Source organism: Lycorma delicatula, chromosome 7 (genome assembly GCF_047948215.1).
Source record: "Lycorma delicatula isolate Av1 chromosome 7, ASM4794821v1, whole genome shotgun sequence".
NCBI classification, from domain to species: domain Eukaryota; kingdom Metazoa; phylum Arthropoda; class Insecta; order Hemiptera; family Fulgoridae; genus Lycorma; species Lycorma delicatula.
This window is the reverse complement of record NC_134461.1, coordinates 30,419,772-30,440,303: the sequence shown is the minus strand read 5'-3', so window position 1 is coordinate 30,440,303 and position 20,532 is coordinate 30,419,772. Positions and strand designations below refer to the sequence as shown.

The window sequence follows — 20,532 nt, the reverse complement described above, 5'->3', positions numbered from 1 at the left end:
GAAAATAAGAAAAAAAATCACAAGGAGCCAGGTTTGGTGAGTAGGGAGGATATTTCTAAAGTAAAGACCGCTGGGAAATTTCCCTCCTTAAGGTTGGCGAACCTGTGTTACTCATAGCCACGCTAGTAATGTATACACTGCATTGTTGTTTGTAAGTTGTCACATTGTAGTATCTTTAATTATGTGTGAGTTATTATGTTATAAAATGAATAGGAAAGTCGATGTTGCCACCAACTGTGAATTACTTGGGAGTCATACATTTTTTAAAACATCAAAACGTTAAGTCTGCTGAAATTCATAGGCAGTTGGTTGCTATCTGTGGTGATAATGTAATGAATGAAAGAAACGTTCAAAAATTGTGTAAAAGGTTTAGAAATAACAGAATTATTGTACATGATGAAGAACATTCGGAGAGGCCCTGAATAAATAATCACCAAATACTTGTTGAAATGCATTGATGATGAAATCAGAAAAGATCATCGCTGAACGATTTCTGACCTGGGCCTTCTTTTTCCTGATGTTTCAAGAGCTGTTATTGATCGCATTGTTCATGACCATTTAGGCTTCAGAAAGGTTTGTGCATGTTGGGTGCCACACGTTTTAATAGAATATCACAAAAAGATCCGAATGGGATCTGCTTTGGAATTCACTACACAAAAAAAGGTAATGAGTTTCTTAATTCAATTTTTACTGGCGATGAAACAAGAATTTCGTATTACATACCAGAGAGAAGACTGCAGTCAAGTAATGGCATCATCCTCAATCACCAACCAGACCAACAAAAATCAAGCCACAGCCATTTGGACGCAAACTGATGGCCACAGTCTTTTGGGATCGGTTTGGCATACTGCTGATTGATTTCATCCCACGTGGAATGACTGTAAATGCAGAAGCCTACTGCAAAACTCTACGTAAGTTATGGCATGCCTTTCAAAATTGGCAACATGGGTGGCTGACTGACAGCATCGTCCTGCTGCGTGATAATGCACGTCCACAAGTTGCAGGTCCAATACGTGATTTACTTAGAACATTTGATGGAAAATTTATGTTCACCCACCATATAGTCGGACTTAGCTCCTTCTGATTACCTTTGGGAAATTAAAAGAATTTGTGAGTGGTAAGCAGCAGTTCGCAAGTGAGATGAACTTAAAAATTCTGTTAATCTGTGGCTAAATGGACTGGCAGCAGAAAAATACAATGAGGGTATGTTGAAGCTGGTGTATCGTTACAATAAATGTTTTAAATCATGTGGCGTTTATACAGAGAAGTAATATAAATTATTTAGTGTAACAGAAATAAAAAATATTTATAAAGTTTTCAGAACAAATCTTTTTACAATTAAACGGTCTTTACTTTAGAGATAACCTGTTGTAATTATGTGGTTACTTTAGAAGAGATTCTCAGATCATAAGCATTAAGCTTAAAGTGCATACACCAAAGAAAATTACAGTTTTTTATATAAAAATGTACTTATGTTTATGTTTTATTAAAAAATAAAAATAAGTACTTTTATGTATAAAAAACTGTAATTTTTATTTGTGTAATAACTTTTAAAATCATTATTTACATAATAGTTAAAATAATACTTCAAGGTTATTATTTTTTGACAGAAACTTTTTAGTGATAGGAAATTAACTTTTCTAAGGCTTAATTTTGTCCAAACAAAACACTAAAAATATCTTGATATTTTAACTTCTTTTGTGGGTCTGAACAATTTTTTTCATAATTTTATGAGGAAAATTCATTTTATTAAAAAACTTTTAACTTGTATGTGAATTAGCCTAACCTTTAAAGAGTTAGGAAAGCACTTCTTTTAAAATCCTTTTACTCATTATTAAAAGAAAGTGTTTGTAAACACTTATAAATATAGTGACAGAGGGTGATAGGACTTTTAAAATTATTATAAATTATTAAATCAAATTACTTAAGAATTATTTTCCTAAAGATCATAGCTATTAGCAGTACTTCTAACAAAGATTAGAAGGAAATCATTTTAGTATGTAATCAAGTAACATGATCTATGTACTCATTCAGTTATTTGAGGAATTTGATTTCAGCTGCACTGTTTGCTTGTTTACTCATAAGTCAAAAAAATTTTACTTTTCTGGCATCATAGCTGTAAAACTACGCTGTAAGAAGGAAAGTATTGGTAATCAGTCAAAAAATGGGGTGTGGATTTTTTGCATTTCTTGACATTTCATGACCCAGGGACCCCAAAAAAACAAAAAAAGAAGTGAGAGGGGGTAATGTTTATACATATTTAAATGTGTTGGCATATTTAAAGCTTAATAATGTTTAACTAGATAAACCAATTTTGATAAAATTTGACACAGGAACTTGTGTATATGGGAGGCAGTTTGTTCATAAAAGTTCTCTTTTTTCCGCCTAAGTTCACTTCTACTGATTTAAGAATTTCCTTTTTAGCATTCTCCCACTCTTCTTCTATATTTTCTACCTTATCTTTTTTACTCAGATTTCTTGCGATATTCTCCTCAAAAACCTTTTATACCATCTCTTCTTCAAGCTTCTCTAAATTCCACCGATTCATCTGACACCTTTTCTTTAGGTTTTTAAACCCCAATTTACATTTCATTATCACTAAATTATGGTCACTATCAATGTCTGCCCCTTGATATGCTTTGCAGTCACAAATTGATTTCTAAATCTTGCTTAACCATGATATAATCTGTCCGATACCGTGCAGTATTTCCTGGCTTTTTCCATGTATATGTTCTTTTATTATGATTTTTAAACTGGATGTTGGCAATTACTAAATTATACTTTGTGCAAAACTCAATAAGACGGTCCCTTCTTTCATTCCATTTGCCCAGCCCATATTCACCCACAATATTTCTTTTCCAATGCTTGCATTCCTACATCCAGCTATTATTAAATTTTCATCCCCTTTTATGTGTTTAATTGCTTTGTCTATTTCTTCGTATACACACTCTACATCATCATCATGGGCACTTGTAGGCATATAGACGTTAACAATCTTCTGCTTAGGTTTTGATTTTATCCTTATTACAGCGATTCTGTCACAATGCATTTTGAAATACTCTACTCTCTTCCCTGTCTTCTAGTTCATTACGAAACCTACTCCTGCCTGCCCTTTATTTGAAGCTGTGTTAATTATTCTAAAATCACTTGACCAAAAGTCGTTTTCCCCTTCCCACCGAACCTTGCTAATTCTTACTACATGTACATTTAATCTAGCCATTTCCCTCTTTAAATTTTTTAACCTACCAACTTTTTTAGACTTCCACGCTGCGACTTGTAGAATGTTATTTTTTAATTTTCTGGTGACCCCTTCTTTAGTAGTCCCCACTCAGAGATCCAAACAGAGGACTAGTTTACCTCCAGAATATTTTACCAAGGAAGGTGCCTCCATCTTTGTTATGAAAATGCAGAGAGTTACATTTTCTTGGAAAAAAAAGTAGCTGTAGTTTTCCATTGCTTTCAGCTGCGCAGTACTCAGAAGATTGAGTGACGTTGATATGGCCATTTAAGTCCTGACCTATGCCCTTAACAATTGCTGAGAGCTGCTGCCCTCTTTCAGGAATCATTCCTTAGTCTGGCACTCAACAGATACCTCTTTGATATGTTTGCACCTTTGGTCCAGCTACTCTGAACCTTATACTGTTTTGGTATATACTTAAATAGTAGTTTTTCACAGGATTTATGTATTAATTTTAATACTAATAGTACAACTAGTACTTAGAAAGTAGGAACAGTTGAAAATATTGTGAATCTTATGGTCCTGTTACAATAATATTTATGTATGAGTGAGGATATAAAAATTAGGAAATTAATTAAGTTTTATAAGGATAATGGTGGTGTTTGGAGGTTAGTATTTAAACAATGAACATAACTACTAGCATTGTTTTATGCAAATAATAAATCATTTTTATTCTTGGATAGATACTGAGTGGATTTTGAATATTTTATGGAAATATTGTATAGAAAATTCATTTAAGGTAAACATTGCAAAAATTCTAGTGCCCTTTAGAAAACTGGTATAAGAATGTAAACCGTTTTATTGTAATCGTGGTCAACTTTCTTTTTCTGTTTAGTCTTTGGAATTACTACAAGTATTACTTCAGAAGATGATGTGTATGAATGTAAATCAAGTGTAGTCTTGTACAGTCTCAGGTCAACCATTGCTGAGATGTCTGGTTAATTGAAACCCAATCACCAAAGAACACCGGTATCCACGATCTAGTATTCAAATCTGTATAAATGTAACTGCCTTTACTGAGATTTGAACCTTTGAACTCTTGACTTTAAAATCAGCTGATTTGTAATGACAAGTTCACCACTAGACCAACTTGGTGGGGTCAAATGGTAGACAATTAAAAAATAAAATCATTTAAGTATTTGATTGTACCTATTTTACCTTGTGGAAGGTTTTGAAAGCCTGTAGAAATATTTCTTTTGTCCAGATATAAGATGCCATACTGTGGGTTTTGAATTCTGTTCTTTCTAGTTGTAAATGTAATACTTGCTCCCTAATAATAACATAATAAATATTATGCAAACCTACTATAGCAACTCAGCTATGAAATTAAGGAAAAATAGTCATTTTTCCTTAAAGCACTTTTTATTCAAGACAATGCTCCAGCTCATACTTCAGTCATTGCAATGGCAAAAATCAATGAATAACAGTTGGAATTGCTCCAACACCCTCCATATTCACCTTATCTGGCTCTCGTGAGTATCACTTTAACCTAGAAAAAAATGGCTTGGAGGGAAGATTTTTTTCAAGTAATAACAAAGTTATTGCTGCCATAGATAGTTATTTTAAGAGTTGGATAATCAATGTACCAAACTGGCACCCAAGCACACTTGTGGGATACTGAGTTAAATGTATAGACCTTATTGGTAACCAACTATATTGATAAATTAATGAAAATATACCCAGAAAAATTATGTTTTCTTATCCAGGCCCAGAACCTTTCATCCTACCCTCGTACATTAAGTAGCCAAGTAAATACTGACAGTTATTGTTTTATTGATAAAATCTTGAGTATAGGTATAATATTTTAGTATAAATTACAATTATTATTTATTAATTACTTTTAATTGTTAAATATAAATATAATTGTTGTAGTAATAAAAACGCTTTACATCTTTTAGGCCATATTAATCCATTAATTTGTGTCTTAGAAAACTGTGCTAATAGATTATACTATTATTTCTATTAAAATTATTAAATTTATAACATAATAAAGTGTTAAAATTTGTAATATTAAATTCTTATTTAAATATAATAATATTATTTTCTAGTTTCTTTGAGGGAAACGGGACATGCATACAAAGACACAAATACAACATACATTGAATTTATTATCAAAGTACATGTTAAAAAGGCTTCCTAACATTGTTAAGATGACGGATGTTAACGGTTGCTTTCGATGATTATACAAAAGAGGTGTATACTTTGCTCCAAAATGCCCTCTTGTAGAATACTTTCTATGTAATTTGAAAGTTAGTTTGTTGATCAATTTAAAGAAATTTTTCCCCAAAAATCTTTTAACACAATCATTCTCCTAATTACCTAATCATTCTGGTAACTTCTATTTTGTAATTTAGGCCCTGTTGTAGCATTCTGTAAACAGTAATTTTTGAGATATCTACAGAAGTTGTTTCAACAAAAATTATGGCATCTGGAATATAATTGCTCTATTTCAAGATTTTCTTGTGTTTCTTACAATATGAGTCAGACTAGGAAGCTTTACATTAAGTGGAGAAATATGGTCATAAGAGTTATTGAAACAAAAAATTAAATAAAAATTTTAAAAACTCCTGAAAAACCTTAAAAAATGTTAAATAATTTCATAAGTGTATTTTTTACCTTGGAGTCCTCTGTGGCATTGTGATATTGTTTTTAAGACAATAAAATAAAGATTTTGATTAACTGTTTTGCATGAGTATGATAATAACTAAAGCTCATCTATGCAGTCGATAGTAGGCCTTTGCCCAACAGTGGGATGTTTATAGTCTGATGATGATTATGAAAGTTTAGTATACTTGACCAGCACAAATTGTTTAATAATCCACACAATAATGTAGCCTTCCAGGAGTTAAAAAGACTTAGAAACATTCAAAAGCCATTTTGAAGAAATATATCTATTGCAGCGCCACCTGGCAGCTTATCACCATAAAACTAATCTAAGAACCTGCTCTGAGGTGATACCTATATAATGCAATAACCGCATCAAGATCAGCCCAATCGTTTTAGAGAAACACATCTACTGCAGCACTCCCTGGTGGCCTGTAACCATAAAACATGTCTAAGAACTTGCTCTGAAGTGGTAATTATGTAATGCAAATAACCACATCGAAATTGATCCAGTAGTTTTTGAGGAGAGTGGTAACATACACACGCACACACCTCGTACCCCAAACCCATATACCATCTCCATTCCATCATAAGTAAAATTTTTTTTTTTTTTTTTTTAATTTTAATAATATTTTTATTGTACATTTTTTAAGAAGATGCACTTTTATTACAGTGAAGTTATTGCAGTGGATACAATTCAAGACAGTGATGAGAATTCATTACTGCTGGCATCATGTTTAGATGGGTCAGTGTATGTATGGAGGATTTTATTAACATCAGTTAATTCAAACTTTTCATGTTTACCATTTTGGAAAAATAATAAACCAGTTATAGCCTTTCCAATTAATAATACTTGTCAGGTAAGCAATATTATTTGCTGTTAATGTAGTATACAATATTTCTTGTTTTTATCTGGGACTTTATGAATTTTTGTCCATAGACCTATTCAAGTTTTGTTTCATTTTTTTAGAACTGAGATGAGAAGAATTCAATAAGGTAACAATTGCTCCTCATCAAATTGTGAGTGATTTCTCAGTCATAAAATTAGCATACTTATCAATATCTTTTCCCATTCAAAAATGCTTGACTTAAATTTTCAAATATTTCATGTCATAATTCTCAAGTTGAAAAGAAGATTGAAAGAATATTAAAAATTTTGAATTGTTACTTATCAAATTAAAACAACAACAAACAATTAACAAGTTAATAATTAAGTATGCGTTTAGATGAATCTGATATGTAAGTGTAGGATTAATATCATTCATTGAATTAAACAGACCTTCATGTAATTCAACGTAAAAGTGTTTTAATGAATTGCTTAAAGCTGGGAAGAAAGATGTAGACTGTACTTTGGGTTTATTCTTATATCGATCATGTAAATTTTCATATAAGTTGTAGACAATTTTCTGAAATCAGTTTCAGATGCTGAAAGGAATTTTGTGATAGAAAATAAAACAAAGACATTCATTTCCTCTATCATTTGTATCATATGACAATTAAGCATCAGAATATTGAGTGAGTGTGGAGTAAGATAGAAAAATTGAGGTATCATCTGGTGACAGATCTAGATAGAATAGTTTCATAGATGAGTTAAATGACGAACTGATTTTGAACAGAAAATTTTAGCTGCAAATTTCTTCAGCAAAAATTGCTTTCTGGTTACAGTAAGCTGATATTTATCAATATATTAATGTGTGTGTATTTACAGTAAATATTGTTTATAGTGGCCTACAAGGAAACGACGATTTTAGGTCATTATTACCGATGTTTCAGTAGCTTTGTGGTACTACTTTAATATGCCATCTACACAGGTATTGTAATACAGTAAAATAATAATCATTAAAAATAATAATAATAATTTATTTCCATAATAAAATAATATTAAAAAAACAAAAATGTGCAATAATAAATACAAATACAGTAGAGTAAAAGAAGATAGAGAAAAATTGTAAAAATTACGTTTTCTGCAAAAAATCAGTTATTTTGCTTTGTTTCAAACATTTCATGTTGTAATACAGTTTTTGAAGGTTCTTTTCTAAATAAAACAAACGCTCTTTGTTTCTTCATTAGTAATTTCTGTAAAACTGAGAATCCAGCTAACGGTATTCATTGCCGCTAAAACTTCTGGAAGATTTGATGGGTTGATGTCTTCATCGTTACCTTCGTTGTCATTACCTACATCCCCATCTATTTCTGCTAGTACTGAAGTCACTACATCATCATCTGTTATAGTTTTATGCATTTCTAAATCTTTGTTAACCTCTTGATAATCTTCAAACAATGCACTTGACAATGATTGGTTTTGCAGACTATTGCCCCATTCCACCAAAAATTCTTCAATGCAACATCAGTAATTTTGTCAACCTATAGTAAAAATCCTGCATATTGAAAGAAATTTTTTACAGTCAGCAGAGAAACCTCATTCCATGATCTTTCTAACATAATTATAGCATCCAGAATAGTTATTCGTGTTTCCTTTTATTTATCGAAATCTGTATCATTTGTAAAATTGATGTTTTTTATAGTGTACTTTTACCAACTTGATCACACCTTGATCTAAGGGCTGTAAGACTGCTGCTGTTTTTGGTGGTAAGAATACTAACTTTATACATGAAAGATTTTCAACGTGTGGATGAGCAACAGTTGTCAATGAGCAGTAGTATTTTGTCATTTTCAATCTTTAATTCACGATCCCATTTTCGTAACCAAGTCATAAAGATATTACTTGTCATACTTTCGTACAGAACAGGAAGCAATTTCAGATTTTTAAAACATCGGATTTTATCACTTTTCCCTATAACCAGAAGTTTTTTTTTGTCAGTTCCAGTCATATTTGTAGCAGTTAGTACTGTTAGTCTTTCCTATGATAATTTTCCCCCTGAACACATTTCCCCTTTAAACCAAAGCATTCTTTCTGGTATCAGTTTAAAAAAAGGCCGGATTCTTCAGCATTATAGATTTTTTGTCCGAACAGCCCTCTTTTAATTTTGGTCAAATGATTTCTAGCCATTTTTCTGTCACCAGTTAGAACTGTTGCGCCCTCGCCGCTTATTCTCCCTGACAAAATATCATGACGCTGACAGAACCGTTGCATCCAAACTGAAGTTATTTCATATGGTTTACCAAATTTTTCAGGAAAATTGTCCACTTAGTTTGTAATATAGGGCTGCTAAAAGGAATATCACTAGCCCACTGGTATTTAAAGCATTTTAAGCGCTTGGTCTACATCATTATGTTGACTAGGCCATAATTTTTTTGATTTCATAGAAATCATTGAAATTTGTTTCAAAATTTTTTTTAATTTTTTCACGGTTCTTTCATAATACTGATATTGTCAAATGACCTCCACCTAATTCTTGGCAATATCCTTATTAATTTCACCATTTTCTAACCACCAGATAATGTGCGCCCTTTCTTCTTTCGTGAATGTAAATATATAAGTTAAACTTACCACATTAATTCCAAGAATAAATTTCTGCATCTTCAGTTGGTATTTAATTCTATGATTACATTAAAATAAATTGTTGTTAAAATTTGTGAATTTTGAATTTTGCTGTCCTATACTGGAAAGCATAATTTGCATATTCATCATAAATAAAACTAGCTCCCCATCGCAGCTTCACCTGCACTATATGGTTACTGGCATTTCCCATAGTAATCAGTCTTTTTATTTTATGCTTTTTAGTCATGTATCTGAAGGCAGTTGCAGCGAGTCACACATACAATAATCGTTGTAGTGGCTGTGTTGGTTGAACCCACAGCACCTTTGCACTCCTTAAAAAAATCTGAATTCAAAAAAACCTGAAAATGGTTTTTAAATATTTATCTAAAGAGTTATTGCAAACCTCAATGTACTGAACACAGATATTCAGTAGAAAATTAATATATTTAGTCAAAAGTTTAAAAACCATAGTTAAAATTTAAAACCAGTCATGTCTGTCCTGGTCCTACTAATATACTCTATATTCTATTCGAAGAAAGCCAAAAGATCTAGAGTGCATATCAATGTGCTGGTAAGGAAGATTGTATTAATTGTTAATTTATTTACTTAACGAGAGTTAAGTATTGTCGGGATTTTAAAAATTTACAATCATTGTTCAAAATTTTTTTTACCTTTCTTCACCCTCTTTCAAGATCACATTTCAAAAATCTACGAATTTGTTTATTCACATGAAGATTACGCTCATGAAAAATAAGGTTGATTTCTTAATTTTTTAATAAGAAATTAAAAAAAATTGCAGGGTTTCAAAAAAATAAAAAATCCATTTCAACCCCTAAAACTCGGAATTTCAGAAATACTAGAAATTTGTTTTTAGGTGTTCACTTGAAGATTTCTAATACAAAAAAATCAAGCTGATTCTTCATTTGTTACTGAAAAATTAAAAAAAAAAAAAATAGTAAATTTCATCATTACTCCATTCTACCTCTTTAAACTCAGAATTTCAAAAAATCCTTTCTTACTGTGCAGTTACACCCTAAGAAGAACATGTATACAAATTTTAATCACTTTATCTTCAGTAGTCTTTGCTTGACATTGATAATGAATCACTCACATATGCTGTCTTCAATTTCAATAATTCCTCTATTGAAAATATCTCTACTGAAAAATATCTTGGGAGCAGCTCGCTGTAAGAAAGGGGCGTGAGAATTTAGCACCTTGCCACGTAGCAGCCTGAATGAGAAGTGCAGCACTGTAATGGATTATTTATTATTTGCACATTTTAATAAATAATTTTTCATTTTTAAATAACATTTCGAAATAACCATTATCTGTTAGATAGAGAGAGTACTTGATGCATGCCAAAGTTAGCCTTCAACCTAGTAACAAATACCCTGTTTGAATTTTGAAAATCAAGCAATTGTTTGCTGACATATTATAAGAGCACCCGATTGTGCTTCCCAGAACAATACCCAGGAGCACACCGTTTGTTACTAGTTGATGGTGATGATCAGTCTAGCCTCCCACAAGGTGTTCTCATACCTCACCACTCTAGCCTTACATGCAATCCCCTCAGGAAGTCCATTACATTATTGTTTATATATATATATATATATATATATATATATTAATAACAGAAATTTATTAATCATTTAATCATTCAGTTCAAACCCAGTTCACAGTTAATTGTGCTTCAATCGGCAAATCTCCACTACTACGTCTATATCTATATATATATATATGTATAATTTTTAGAGATTTTTCAAGATGAAATATATCTAAAAACCTCAGTTATGCCAAGAAACATGGGTAAAAATTATGTTGCAATTGATCGAATAGTTTATTGTTTATTCTAAACAAACCAAAGCCCTCTTCCTCTTTATATAATATTGTAGATAGATATATATAAAATTTCATATAAAACGGTAACAATTTTGACAAATTTAAAATTCACAAATTATAAAAACAATTTTTTTTAATGTAATTATAGATTTAAATATCAACTGAAGATGGAGGATCCCATAAAAATCTATCCTTGGAATTAATATGATAAGTTTAACTACCTATTTACTGTGTTTTGGTTGTTTAAATGTCATTTAACATTAAATTCTATTAGTAAAATGGTCAATATTAACTAGTAAATATATATAAATAATATAATTATATAAAATACAATATATATATACACACATTTATTTTGAAAAGTTAATGTTAAATGACATTTAAACAACCAAAACACAGTAAATAGATAATATATATATATATATATATATATATATATATTTTTTTTTTTTTTTTTTCAAATAATTCATTAACATTCTGACTGCTGTGTTAATAAAATTTAATATATATGAAATATAAACCACGAAAATACAGAATCCTGAATCTTCAGTTGGCATTAAATTCTATTTCTATGAAATTTTCAATGATATTATAAGTGTACATGTAATTTTGCTGTCCAGTACTAGAATAAATGTACTCATAAGAATGAAATTGCTCTTAATTGATAATTCCTTTCCTTTTTTTTAGGTTATGTGGGGCCGAGATATTATAAATACTCTACAAATAGAACTCAATGATGTTGCTGTGTCATGTAATATATTAAATGATACAAATGTAGTTGTTGGCACCAGAAATGGTTATGTTTGGTTATATGATTTAAAAAATTCATTGAACAGGAAATGTGTTCTTCAGTTTGATCCAGTGGACTGTAATCTTGTTTCTAAAAGATTATCTACTAGTAATTGTGAAGTTGTATTTGTAAGAGTACATGAAGTGTTAGATAAATTATTAATTTTTGCTATTGATAGTAATAATATACTTAAGGTAACCCAATTATTATTATTATTATTATCATTAAATTACTTTATAAATGAGCTGCTTGGATTAATTATTTATTTTTATTGTAAGATAGTATATTTTGGTTGAGGGTGTAGAAAATTAGTATTGATTATAAATAGTTTTATTACAGCATCACAGTTCTTTTTAGTGATCCTGCCTTTTTTTCATGTATTTTGAAATCACATTCACTACTTTATGCATTACTGCCATGAGAATAGCAGATCAGCATAAATATTATTCTGTATATTTAAAATCTTTAACAGGTTGAATGTTAGTTTGCCTTTTAACATAAAGGTTCTGGATTTGAATCAAAATTTTACCTGACCAAGGTCAGGTTTGACATTTTTCACACATTACAGATTTTATCTTTTTTTAGTAAGTAAACAGTGAAAGTGATAGTATTGACACAGAGTGGATTTCTTGTCTTTTTTTTTAATAATATTGCTACTGTTATTATTAATACAGACATTACATTTATCAATACTGACAAAATGCAGGAAAGTCGTACTCTGCTTAATTTCTGTGATCTACAGGAACTGATTTATTAATCATGTTATTTTATCCAAACTTAAAATGATTAGATTTCTAAGATGTTATTTTTTTGGAGAAATTCCTGATTTTGTACACACTTTACAGCCATACAGTTTAATAGGGATGTGGATGATGATACACAGTGCAGTTACCCACCTGTGATCAACAATTATTTGCTGTCTGTGGTCTACACAAAATGACAAAAAGTTTCGTGGTTCAATATACACTTTTCTTTACATTTTTCAAACTTCATGTCTTTGTTTCAGGAGTTGTCAGATTATTTGAATTAATTATCTGCTGCATATTGGATGTGAAACATGTTATAAGTTAACTGACCAGATCTTCAATCTTTCTTGCTCAGAAAAAGATGATTCAATTTTCCTTTTCATTATAATTGAAAAAAGATTAATTTAAATGAATTTACTATAACATAAATTACATTCTTTACTCAAAAATTGTATAGTACTTATATTCACAACACTACTATTATTACACTATTTTTGTAATGAAAAAAGAAAACAAAAAAAAAAAATGTCAACGACTCAAAGTATTGAAAACTATATTTTATTGGAAATTTTAAAACAACTTTATATCTACACTAATATTATAAAGAGGAAAGATTTGTTTGTTTGTATTGAATAGGCTCCGAAATTACTGGACCGATTTGAAAAATTCTTTTTCCATTAGAAGCTGACATTATCCCTGATGAACATAGGCTACTTTTTACCGCATTATTTAAGCAACATATTTTTATTTTTCTATCTTTGTAATTCAGTAACTAGCAACTGTCCGTCGTCGTCATGTCTCTCTTGACGCTCGCATTCCCACCACCGCCTGCCTCTGCTCCCGCGCCCCGCCCACACCGGCTAGCTAGGCAGCAGCATGTGACCTAAGCGTCACTGCGGTGCGGGAGGGGAGTTAATGTCACAAAATAAAGTGCCGCGCGGTCGGCTTCCTACGCAATGGTTGTGTGCGACATCGAATATTTTTCCTTGAAAATATTTTGAATTTTTTATAATTTTTTAATCACCACTTCATATACAGGCTAATTCCTGGTCAACATGTAAGCAAATAATTTAGTATTAGTTGATGTAGTATTTAGTTTTTTTTTTATCATTTCAAAATGCCCAAAAGATTAAGATCTCAACTTTCTGGAAATAGTTTACAGGCTAGGGCAATAAAAATACGTCATGATAGAGAATCTCCATCAGAAACTGAAAATCATCTTGCAAGTCAGAGAGACTACGCGTCGCAATCGCGTGCAAGAGAGTCAAGTATTGAGCGTTCACAACGGCTTGCTGAACAAAATTTGCAAACGTCTCAAGTCCACGCGTGAGAGTCGAGTATTGAGCGTTCGCATCGGCTTGAAGAACAAAATATTAGAAATGTACAAGCTCACGCTAGGGAATCGAGCTCTCAGCGTTCCGAACGCCTTCGGAATCAGAGAGAAAGACAACAGACAACAGCTAGAGTTCGCAATCGAGTTTTAGCTAATAGTAACAGATCGGCTTTCAGATACGGTCCACAGATTGATTATGCTCAACAGTCTTCCGTCCAAATCGGAGCCATGAATAAGATTTGCTCTAAATGTTCTGCCAAAAAATGGGTCGATGAACCTAATGGTTTGTGCTGTACTTCTGGAAAAGTCAGTCTCCTCAATATTCAGGAGCCTCCACAGCCAATAAAAAGTCTTTTGACAAATAATCATCCACTATCTAGACATTTTTTAAATGTTAATTTTTGCGAATTAATTTTCACAATGAAGTACTATTTGTAACGATAGAATAAATACCACGCGGACGAAGTCGAGGGCCACCGCTAGTCACCAATAAAATACATGCTGACTTAACATAGTTTCATTTAAATATGCAAAAGCTTTAAATCAGAACTGGGATCAACCTGAACTGCAAGCCTACAGTTTTTTGTGATAGTTTCATTAAAATTTTATTTCACATTTGCCTGATATCTCGTATAATTTTTTATTGTGTTTGGGGCGAAAAACACTTGTGCATTATCATCACCTGAAACAAACATAGTACAATATTACAAAAAAAACTTATTTTAATAAATATTAAATACTCAAGTAGAGACATACAGCCTTAAGAAAGAACAAGATATTTGATAGCATCATCAAATACTGTTTCCTAGAATATTTTGAATGTTAGCTAATAATTTAAATTTATGATGGAATGCTGACATTGTATAATAAAATAGTTAAAAATATGACTATATAATTCAGATATATAGTCATTATATAATTAATAATTACACAATACATTTTCTTATTTAAATAATTTTTACAGTAAATAGAAAAAGATTTTTAATACCCGTTTTTCTGAATAATTTTAAATTATTTTACAAGTGAACACTCCAAAGTTTAATATTTAAGGATACAAGTAATAGAATAAATACCCATATAAGTTATCCTTTATCATTTATAAGTTATTTTTACCATATAAGTTACTTTATATCATTTTCAAAAGACGTAGGAGTACATTTTATGAAATTTTCAATCTTTTGTTAATTTCCTTTTTAAATGAGGCTCACCAAAATTTCAGAATTAGATTTTTAAACAATTTTGTAATTATGAAGAGGGTGTTAATGTATATTTTAATATTGTTTAATCTAACTGCTCTATGTAATTAATTGTCTTTGTATTTTATATATATATATATATGATTGATGCACAGTATACAAACTAGTAAAAAAATTAAATTTTAAAGTAAAGAGAGAGTGAAACTTTCTTACGCTTTATAAAACGTAAATGGAAAGTTAATATTTCATTTCATACCTCAAACTATTCTTAAGTTTATGGTTTTTATTTGAACCTGTTTAATTTGTTGTTGTCTAGTTATAATTATCTATTGTTTATTATCAATATTTTAGCACTATTTAAAGTTTGTTATTGTATGCATTATGAATGTAAAATACAATACATTTATGCAGCACATTTTACCTTGTTTTATTGTTACCACAATTTTTCCATCATTGCAACTTTGAATGCTTATAACGAAGGCATTAACAGGAAAACGGGTTTCACCATTGTTTTTCTTTTAAATTGAAATCAAGTGTCATTTGTCTTCCTTCCTATTAAAAAAAATTAAGTTAATTCAATATGGCAGATGTAAAATGGCAGACAAAAATTAAAAACCCTCCATAATGAAGTTTTTTTTAACTCTGTAGAACCACATTTTTTCTGCATCTAAATACCCCTCAGATGTGTAGTATATAGCTGTTCCCATTCTTAAATATCACCTGGTATATAAATATTTGCTTTAAATTAGTCTGTAGCAAAAAAGAGGTTCTTATTTCCAGTGTAAAATTCTTAGTTAATACACTATTCAAGAGATTAAGTGTTTTTATTGTGATCACTGCAGTGACTTTGTATACATTTAAGACCATGCACATTAACGTTCTTACCATTTTCCATCTCAATCAATGCAGCAGAAAGCACGGTCTGCATTGGGGTATGCTAATCAATTATAACTGCATTGACAATATTGATATACTTACATTTAACATGACTTATTTTTGTGATCAGACTTGTTTTAATCAGTTTAAAAAAATGGAAAGTTTGCACATTATCTGTGGCTGGTCTCCTATATAGGAGGGGAATGTGGGATGTCTGAGACAATGTGGGTAGGTAGTCTAACTAAATCTATGTATATGTCTTGGAGATGATTCCTAGAACAACAAATACAAAATGTGCTTCATACAAGCAAGCCTACAAAATTCAAATTATGTATAAAATCTTTATAGGTGACCATTGTAAACGATTTGAGTTCACTGAAAATATGCTGAATAGATTAATGGTGAAGACAGTTATGTGTCGTAATACTTAAGTGCATTATGTTTTTTTAATGAAGCTACTCTGCAGATTTACAGATATATTAGTCATTGCAACTATAGAATTTAGAAATTCTCAACAACAAATTGAAATTGTATAGTATGTTTATACTCTTCAGATAAACCTATAGTATGGAATAAAGCATCTTAGTTGATTATGTATATATAACTTTGATGTAACTTTACTGATCTCTAACTAACTAAATTTAAACAGCTACTTCTATTCCACTTCAACATTCCTGTAAGAAATATGACTTCCTAGAAGCGTTAACCTTGTATTTTTTTTTAATATTCAGTTTATAAATTTTTAATTTGTGGCTAGATGGGCATATAAATGACCAGTAATTAAAAGGTTATTTTTGTAAAATTTATTATACCTTTAAGTTAACATTAAATTCTATTAAAGGCGAAGATTCTCTTTATGTAGAAAAAATATTGTCTATTATTATTAAGTTAAAACAAGCCTCATTATAAGTTAGTAACAAGCCTAACTATAAGTTAGTAAGTTAGCTTCCCTTATAAAGTTCAAATATTATATAACATCATCAGGCTCAGTAGTTAAATGTTACATTGTCCTGGAATATTTTGTATTTTCTTAGTTTTATCAATATTGAAAGAAATAAAAGGGTTGCACTCTGTGGGAGGTTCTTGATGGAGGGATCTAGAGAGATGGTTTTGTTTCCTGAGTGGAAAGAAGTCGTGATCTGATGCTCAAGATTTTATTTGAGAGGGTTCCAGTAAAAACATAGTTCACAGAAATAATTTGTGATCTACAATACTTGAGAGAGAGAGGAATCATCGTAACACATGATAACATATTATGTCAGGGGTTACCTGACATAATCAATCGCACCTGGATGGATATAGTTTAGATGATTGCCAAGCAGCAATGGATGCGTGCATTGAAATGTATTTAGATATATGTATTTAGTATCTAAATGTATTAGATATTTTATTATTTACTTATAAAATCATGAATACCATTTTGGATGCCACGTTTTTAAATTTTCTTAAAGCTTAACTGAACTTAACCTCAAGAACTTCATTTCTATCTGCTTTCAGCTTCATTCCCCCACTTTTACCATCTGGAAACATGTCTTATTATCATGTTCACAGTTAGTGCATTATTGTATCCTTATAAATGAATGTTCTGTTGCAATCTTAAGTTACTTTAAACACTTTATTATGTATTAAAAAAATTCTTTCTTTATTCATTCATATAATATCTTTTGTTATACCTTCCTACAATTTTTCTTTTTGAATATCGGTTTCTTAGTTATTTTTTTCTGCAATAAATAACTGCTTTGTATTTATAATTATTTATTATCACCGATTAATTTTTATAATTTTATTAGTAATATCATGTATATATGTAGATAACATAAATTTTAACATTTTTTATTTAATTTATTGGGTTTTCAGGTATCATACAATGAAAATGTCCAACAGTACAATGCTACGTCTAAAATTATTGGTTGTTATTATTTTGCTGAAGTACGTTTTAAATACTTACAACCTAAAGCTCATCAGATTCTTACAATAGAAAAAAATTGCACTATTAAGGTAAATAATAATAAATTTAAGTTAAAATCATTTTCTAAATGATTAATTCACCATATAAGCTGGAAGTTTGTGCATGGGAATATGAAATGGAAATTATTTTTTCAACAGTTTCATTAAAAAACAAATCTTTATAATATATCCTGTAACTTATCTTAACTATATACATGTCATTACCACTATTTTAATTAAAATAAATTGAGGTAAAGCATAACTATTAGGTCGCTAAAACATGTTTTTGATAATGTCACCTTGATTATTGTGTAATTTCAAAAATAAACATTAAAAAATATTTAAAAAAAAGCTATTTCCTTTTAGTCAGACAAACTAGTAGTGAATTTTCATGTTATAAATAATTACCTTTTTTATTATTATTATTATTGCAGATGGTAGCTCCTGACTTAATTGAAGTATCATTTTACTTTCCCATCTAGTACTATAGCTGTAGAAGGGAAAGTATTGTAATCAGTCCAATTTGGACATATGTGGTTTTCGCCGGATCTTGACACCTAAAGAGCCCAAAAACTGGATGGAAATTTTCCAGATGTTCATATGTATATGTATGTGTTCAGTGTCGCACTCTAAATCACCTTACATCTGCAAAACTACCAGACCGATTTTGACCAAACTTGGTCAGATTACTTCTATATATGGGGCATTGATGCTATTAAATTTTCAACTTAAAAGATCAAGGGAGCTGTAGAGCAACGTCACCCTCAGTATCTCAAGATTTTACCTAATTAAAGTCTTTTTTTTTAGGCACATTTGTTAACAATTAAAAAATAATTTTTGCAAAATCACATGCCCACCCTAAAAAGTGCTCTAAACTAGTGGCTAAGTGGGTATACTGCATCAGTAGTGCCCCCACCCCCGGACTTCACAAGGAGTGAGTGCTAAAGTAGCACTGATATACTAAATTAAGTTGCGTGTGTAAGCAAGCCGCAGGATGGAAAAGTCCTACAACTGTGTTGTCAGCTTTTTCAAACTGAATCTCTTCACTTATACCATTCCTTCTATTTAAATTTAAATGATTAGATATGGAATTATATGTTCCATATATATAATATGAAATATTTTTTATAAATAATATTCTCTTTAATAAACGTAAATTTTTCTTTTATTTATGAAATGCAGTCTTCAACCATATTCAGGTGTCTTCAATGTCTAATATTAAATAATAGGTTCAGTCTATTTTTAATTTGTAAATAGTAATATTAAACTATTGATTTTAATACAACTTTGATTATATGATTTTTTTAAATTTAATTTATTGTAATGTATCATTGTTTGAATACAATCTATAACTGACAGTTTTTTATTTTAATTATATATTATTTAAGTAGTAATAATAGGAATTATGCTGTATAAATCTAAAAATACTATTAAAAAAATTGACTATCATTTACATCGCATAAGTCATGGTTTGTGTGCTGCATTCAAATCTGAGTCACATCTCCTAAACTTGACCTCTATTTCTCAGTGGCTAAACCAACCAAGAAATCTAAATAGGTTATTTCTACTAAGAGTAAAACAATTTTTTTTATTACTATCTTCTTTGTTCCTTTTGAGTACCAACTTTTAATTAGCAAATGTTTATTTTTACAATTTTGTTATTGTTTTAAAACATTTGGCATTTAAAGTGAAATAATTTGAATTGTGTAAAGAGCACCATGGAATAGAATGTAATAGGATATAATAATTATCTGTACCCTGTTAGTATTAATATATTACATGAGCAAGAATTAATTAGTTTTGACACTATATAAACCTCAAAATATATTATTAGAAGTTTTTGTGATTAAATTCAACCCACAAAAGTATCATCAAAATATTTGTCATAGAACATCAGGATTTAAACATCAAGAAATCCTTCATCTGTTCATATTTATACTACGACTGAAATCAGTAACCATTCTGCTGTTCTAAATTATTGGATGTTCTGAATGTTTATTTCTGAAAACTTTTTTATATTATATCCTTGTTAAAATGGATCTTTTGCTCTTGTAGCTTTAATGGTATTTTACAATGCATAGTTTATTTTCTGTTGGTTTTTCTTGTAATACATAGCTCCCACTTCCAGTTACTTGATTACTGTGTCTATATTTTTTTTTTGTCTTTCATCTTCCATTGACATTATGATACGGTAATCTAGTATCTGTCTTGCCTGACTGAACTTTGTTACTAATTGAAATTAAACATATATTCTCAAATAATTAAAATTAAATTACTCATAAAGTAATGAAGAAATATTAAGTTCATTTAAGATAATTGAATATGTTGAGTTCATTTAAAATATTTTACTTAAAATGTTATATTATTTTACATTTACTTTGCCTCATTTGTTTTATTACTTGTAAATTTTGTTCCCGTATTCTAGTTTTTATTATTAATTACAGCATCCGATAAATGGAGTTTTTAAGTACAAGGATAAATCAAATATAAATTGGATTTAATTTTTTTTTTTAATTTATTT

General features: G+C 29.9%; 1 protein-coding gene across 1 annotated transcript in view; it reads left to right on the top strand.

The window, feature by feature from the left end:
- The window catches only part of Dark (Death-associated APAF1-related killer), a 154,978-nt gene that overhangs the window by 120,017 nt on the left and 14,429 nt on the right, over window positions 1-20,532 (top strand). The window contains exons 17-19 of the mRNA XM_075370225.1: window positions 6,516-6,702; window positions 11,811-12,107; window positions 17,922-18,062. Of these exons, the coding sequence (XP_075226340.1) occupies window positions 6,516-6,702; window positions 11,811-12,107; window positions 17,922-18,062 (625 nt within the window). The remainder of the gene's footprint in view (window positions 1-6,515; window positions 6,703-11,810; window positions 12,108-17,921; window positions 18,063-20,532) is intronic.